Here is a 6,242-nt window from a genome sequence, read left to right as displayed (position 1 = left end):
AGGGGTCGAAGAAGGAAGGAAGGAAGGAATGGGGGAGGGAGAAAGAAAGAGAGAGAGAAAAAGGAAGGAGAAACAGAAGGTGGGGGGAGAGAGAGAAAGGAAGGAAGGAAGGAAGAAGGGGGGAGGCAGGGGGGCCTGCAAAAGATTCTCCCGTCCATCCGGCTTCCCAGGTGGGCAAGAGAAGCGGTGCTGGTGGGGGGGCTAAGAAAGCTTCCCCCGTCTGTCCGGCTTCCTGGGCAGGTTGGCGAAGTGGGCCAGGGGCCGGCAGGGACAGTTGGGGAGAGAAGGAAGCGGCGACTCTGGGCCTGGTGAGGCCCAGAGAAGCCACGGGGACAGTTGGGGGGGGAGAAGGAAGTGGTGACTCTGGGCCTGGCGAGGCCCAGAGAAGCTGCGGGGACAGTTGGGGGGGGAGAAGGAAGCGGCTACTCTGGACCTGGCGAGGCCCAGAGAAGTCGCAGAGACAGTTGGGGGGGAGAAGGAAGCGGCTACTTTGTTACTGTAATACTAAGAAGGCTCGAGAAAAGGAATACAAAGAAACAACCATGCCACATCTCTCCCTTATATATAATTGAGTAAGACGCAGTGTAAGACAAAATGCGCTCCGTCTGCCATTGGCCGGCCAGGTCCCGCTCAAGGCTGCTGCCCTGCCATTGGCTGGGAGGCGGGAGGCAAATGCTGTGTTAGGATAGTAGCTGGATGCATGTACATATGTTTATTGATCAGTAGGTTTCTGGTATAAGGTGGTATCTATGCGTCCATCATGTATTTGTATAGTGGTGTCTAGTTTATGTATTTCTTGCATAGATTGTTTTGTTAATTTTTATAGTTTGTTACAAAGGATGGTCAGCAGAGGGTGCCAGAGGCTTTGTAAAACAGTGGACTAGCATTGACAGAGAGAAAAGACATCCGTCATAAATCTGTATTTTCTTAGCTAACAGAACATTTTGTGTAAAGATATAACTAAAATTAGATACCTAATGGAAATGTTTAGACATCTTAAAAATAGGAATACCATTTTGTAGTGCAGAGAATGAGCAAGCAGTTGATGACTGGAGGAGGTACCATAGGGGACCATTCCCCGGCTGTGTGCCTAGGTGGTTCTGCACACTCTATTTCAGATTTGAGCTTTGCCCATTTGACAGCTTATCAGAATTTTTAAACTCTAAGAATGTACCTTTTTCAACATTTCTTTTCCACACTGCTTTTCTGAATTCACCACAACCAGTTCCTCAGTTCTTTTCAGAACAAAAAGCTGAAAGAAAATCACAGACAACAGCCTTGTCTTTCTGCATCATTTTAAATCTGTTTTCACAGTTCTGTTGGTAAACAGACAGTGAGACCACGTCCAGTAGTAGTATTCCTTTTCATTGTAAGACGTTTTATATAATTTTGCTTTAGTAGATGGTAATGAATGCTAGGCATTCACATTCTCCCTCTGAAGGCAGGAAAACATTGTGTATTGGGATAAAACGGAATATGTCACCTGAACTCCAGATGGAAGGATGACCGTGTAATAATTAAGACCCTTCCCAGGAATTGGATAGGCATGAACAAATTAGAAAGTCTGGAGAGTTGTGGTGAAGCTTTCCCCAGTTGCTCTCCTGTCTCCAAAAAGGCAAGCTTGTTATGGTTGTCTCTGAGAGCCAGTATACCTTTCCTTCCCTCTGCACCTTGCCACTGTTGAGGCAGATAGATCTTTTTTGAGAGAGAGAGAAAGAGAGAGAAATGACAGAAGAAGCAAAGGCCAGGAAGATGTAGAGGTCCCTAAACCTTACCAATGATATATCATCTGAGGGAGAGCCAAATAGAGCCTGTTCCAGCCTCACTCCTTTGAGGTGTTTACTAAGCAATTTTTCATGGTATAAGGAAGAAAACTCTACAGGTGAGTGACAGGGAAACCCTGAGGCCCAGCAAGGAGTTGTCCTGGAGGGGTGTGTGTGTGTTGTTATGTTTTTTGGAAACCTGGGTTTTAACCCCACAAGTACATCAGTTTTCTATGGAAACAGAGAAGCCATTTCCTTTTGAGGATAAAAGGTGGCACCAATATGAAAGTTGTGAGTCACTCTACCCCTACCATAAATTCCTCTTGCTCCCTTTTTCTCTCTGCTAGTATAGGAGTAGACACTGCATTGCATTCAAGGCATTCAAGTAAAGCATGGCACAAAACCAGAGTCCACGTTATATATGACATCAGAGATGAGTCAAATGGGAATACAGTCTGCCTGGGAATTCAACCTGCCCTTCTACCACCAGTGCCACATAGAGAGGCTATCAAAAAGAAGAAAAATATGGGTGCCACACTAGCCCTTTCTTCCCAGTTTTAAATCCTTCACATCATAAGGACTGCCTAGAGGCTCGAGGGCAGATACTCAAAAGTTGCAGAGGGTAGAGAGGAGTAGGGATGGTCCGATGAAGGTGCTGTTGTTGGCACAGAACAAAACCTGCTCTCCAGGGCATAACCTTTCATCTTGGGTACATTGACAGTCACTAGCCAGTCTTTCTTTAAAATGTCATTCCTATTCTTTGCTATTTCGTGTTCATGGGATTTTATTCCTTGGTTGAGGATGAAATGGTCAGACTTCAGCTACCCAAGGTAGATACATCTTTGGTAGTCCTTACATGATCTGTGATTGTTCCAATAGAATAGGAAGCAGAATATGAGTTGGTAGCGATCAGATTGATTAATTGTGCTGAAATGGCCCTTCATGGAACCTTTGAGGCATCCTCCTACATCTTCGTTTCTCAGACTGTTTTCCATCACAAACTGGTAGCTCCCTCTTAGCATAAAAATCTTTAAAGGCTTCAAAAGAAGATTAAGGGGCTGTATATCATAACGTCTTTCCAGTTCCGCCTTCAGGGACTTGGCAATGAAGTCCAGATCTCCAGGTGTTTCAGTGTCATACATACATTGAGAAATTGACCGTCAGTCTAAAACCAGCTTAGGAAAGACTGTCTTGGAGAACAGCAGGATCCAGTTCTGACAGAGGGTAAAGATATGAAGAAAGTTCTTATTCTGCTAACTAAGGAGGAGCATAAACTGAAGACACATTTATTGTGGTAAGACGTAGTGTGCTTTCAAAAGATCCAAGTATTTAAGCCCATTGGAAACAAGTCCAGGTCTTTTTCCAGACTGACAGTAGGGGCTTCCTTGGAGGAAACAGGATGACCACAGCCTCCCTCAGGGCAGTCTTCAGCGGGGGGGGGGGAGGTATGACCTGGGTTCATAGGCACAGACGTGAAGGGAAATACTCATCTTCATTTCCTGGAATCAAGAGAGATATCACAGGACCCAGGCTGCCATCTAGGAATCTTACCATTTAAGATTATAGAGTCTGTTCCAGAAACCGGGCAATGTAAGGAAATATTTGTCTTTACTCTTCCCAAAGGACATGGGGAAATTTAGTGTATGTGTGTGGGTGGTGGTGTGATACTGGACCTAAAAAGTGCAAATAAATTTCTACTAAGAAGCATTTTAGAATGGAAACATTCCATCCCCTTCTGGCATGTCTGATAAAGGAAGTTTTCTTGGCTTCTCTGAATCTGATGGAGCCTGTCTGTCAGGGAACCTCACCTCAGAGTCTGGATATGGAGTTCATATAAAAAAGCAGATTAACAGTGCACCCTTAAAAACACTTTCCTAGGAATTGGCATCATTGAAAAGACATTGAAAAGTAGGATTCTGAGTAAACCTCCTTAGGAATGTATTGTAAAAAGCATCTATAGCAACATTACTAAGAAACAAGAATGTAAAATAACTTTGTTTTGATCTGTCAGCAATTCTTTAAATTTCTTCTTCTCAACCCATAATTTTTCCAAGGTGAATTCTAAGGACAGTAAGATTAATTTTTTGGACATCAGTTACAAGGATATAAAAAGAAATATGTTTGTTTAAAAAATCTGGTTACTAGCAAGTGTACAAATTACTAGCAGCAACTACTAGGTTACTAGCAAGTGTACAAATTAGCAAAGCAATTTGGTATGAAACACAGTTCTGGAGGTTTTTGAAAATAGCTGACTGAGCGTAGCACTTATCCAGTGTGTATATTTTCAAAGTGCTATGTAAACAGTAACAAGTGCTTTGACAAGAGTAGGTCACTGTAAAAATAATTGTGTGCTGGGTAAATTTTTGTGATTTGAATAAATATCCCAGGACCTCTCTGAAACATATATGAAAGGAGGCTAAATTGTTCATGTTCTGTGCTCGTTTGTAAACTCAGGATTTGTTTCTTTAATGCCAGATTAATTTCTGGCATGTTTACTATCCAGATTCAAGACTGGTGCTTAGGGGAAGAGGAAGTTTTAATTTCTAAAATTTAGTGACACTGTTGCTCCTTTATTGGTCACAGTTGTTTTTATTGTGTATACTATAGGAATCACCATAATCTTTACTTTTATTGGTATTACTCACATTTACACCTTTAGATGCTCAGTGTACGAATTTCAAATACTGGATATAACATTTCAGAATGAACATTTTAATCAATTTCAGTGTATTTAGAGAAGCTGTTTAAAAACAAAAACAAAAACACACACCACAAAACTAAATAACCAAAGGTTTTAGGGGTTATAAAGAGAATGAATGAAGTGAGAAAATAAAATGGTCTAGGGGTTTATACTTGTGTGACAGGATCTTAAATTAAGCCTCCCCAGGCTAATTTTTTAAAGTGCCCTTTTCTGTTTGTCAGGACAAGTAGCTTAATCAGGATGATAGGCTGTCCACTGGGGACTCCCAATTAAGAGGATTTCACTGAAAATGTTGTGTGTTCATTTAAGGCCATGCTCATGAGTTCAGTGGCACTGAACAGCTGTCACTTTTTTGCCACTGCATTAGTACAATAATGTGCATCTGTGGCTTAAAATTAATAAAAAGGAGGATGTAAGGATATATTAATGTAGTTATGTGTTCCCAGTGGTAGAAATGGTTTGTTTCTTTGTTTTTTGATGTAGGAAATGCATTGTTTGTTGCTGGACAGAGACTATGTAGTATGATGCAAAACTGCACTGTATCATGTCCCTTTAAACACCTTTTTTATTCCAGGTTGATGATGATGTCCTTATACAATGTAAGTATCAATGTGAAAGGCCTGAAGTACATCAGTGAAAATCCTGGCTTCTTCCCATTACTCTGGTGGCTCCTGAATGGTAAGATCTTTAAAGAATGCAGGACCAAATCATGACTTCATTCGATAACAAATGTGAATACACAGCCAAAGTTCTCATCTATCTTAATATGCTACAGGGGGAGATGACACTTTAACTTCATTACTGTACTTTAAATCACCAGGTGCTAAATCTGTATAATTTGCAAGAAAAGATGTCTTTTGGAAAGGAGAAGTGAGAATGGGAGAATGAATTTTATAAAAGAGAGAGAGAGAGAGAGAGAGAGAGAGAGAGAGAGAGAATGGGGCAGGGTGAGATGTATGAAAAGGACTCATGAAAGAATGTATCAGGAGAGTTCTACCCAGTTTGAGAAACTTTGCATATGACATTGAAATTTAAGTTCTGAATTTTATGTGTACATTTTATATTCTAATAGCCACCCATGGCCCATATCTGTGAATAGCTAAATCTCTGGATTGGGGCCACATGAAGGCTAAACAGATTTTTTAGCAAATTTGGGGCACTCTCCAGGTTTGTAGAAAAATCTGAATTTTTTTAAAAAAGCTACACCAGGAGGAAAATAATAATAATTTCCTCAAAAGTGCTTGTGCAGAGAACATGCTTATCTCTAGCATTCATTGGCAGTACAGGGGAGTCATGCTGGGTTCAGCTGTGATGGCGCAGCCAGGGAGCCTCACTGGGCCTGGCGGTGGTGCAGCCCAGGAGCTCTGCTGGGCCTGGTGGCGGTGAAGCCCCTGAGTCATGATGGGCTGGCATGATAGTGGGGGGAGGGAACCCTCCCATAAGTATTGTGGGCCCACAGTTGAGTGGCTTCCAGACAATGCATGGTGGGGGGGGCCTCAATGAGCTGCTCTGGGCAAGCTGCCAAGAGCTGAGAGGGGGAAAGGAAGCCTCAGTGAACCCACCGGGAGGAGCTCTGGGTGAGCCACTGAGTGCAGGGGGGAAGGCGGTAGGCCTGGTGGCTGCAGGGCAGCCCAGGTGGAACACCAGGCCCAGCATGAAAGTGATAGGGGAGATGGGATTCCCCCCGCAAGTATCACAGACCCCCACTTATTCTTCCTGATTACCAAAGGAAAAGGACATATCATCAGATACTATTGTCCTTAAGGTATGAAAGAGTG

General features: G+C 42.6%; 1 protein-coding gene across 1 annotated transcript in view; it reads left to right on the top strand.

Annotated features, from left to right (window-relative positions):
• HSF2BP (heat shock transcription factor 2 binding protein) overlaps positions 1-6,242 on the top strand; it is a 35,678-nt gene that overhangs the window by 19,851 nt on the left and 9,585 nt on the right. The window contains exon 7 of the mRNA XM_015409766.1: positions 5,039-5,142. Within this exon, the coding sequence (XP_015265252.1) occupies positions 5,039-5,142 (104 nt within the window). The remainder of the gene's footprint in view (positions 1-5,038; positions 5,143-6,242) is intronic.

The sequence above is a fragment of the Gekko japonicus genome, unplaced genomic scaffold (genome assembly GCF_001447785.1).
Source record: "Gekko japonicus isolate JY-2015 unplaced genomic scaffold, Gekko_japonicus_V1.1 scaffold4, whole genome shotgun sequence".
In the NCBI taxonomy this organism is placed as follows: Eukaryota; Metazoa; Chordata; class Lepidosauria; order Squamata; family Gekkonidae; genus Gekko; species Gekko japonicus.
The sequence above is the reverse complement of the archived record's forward strand: the minus strand, read 5'-3'. Positions and strand labels throughout refer to the sequence as shown.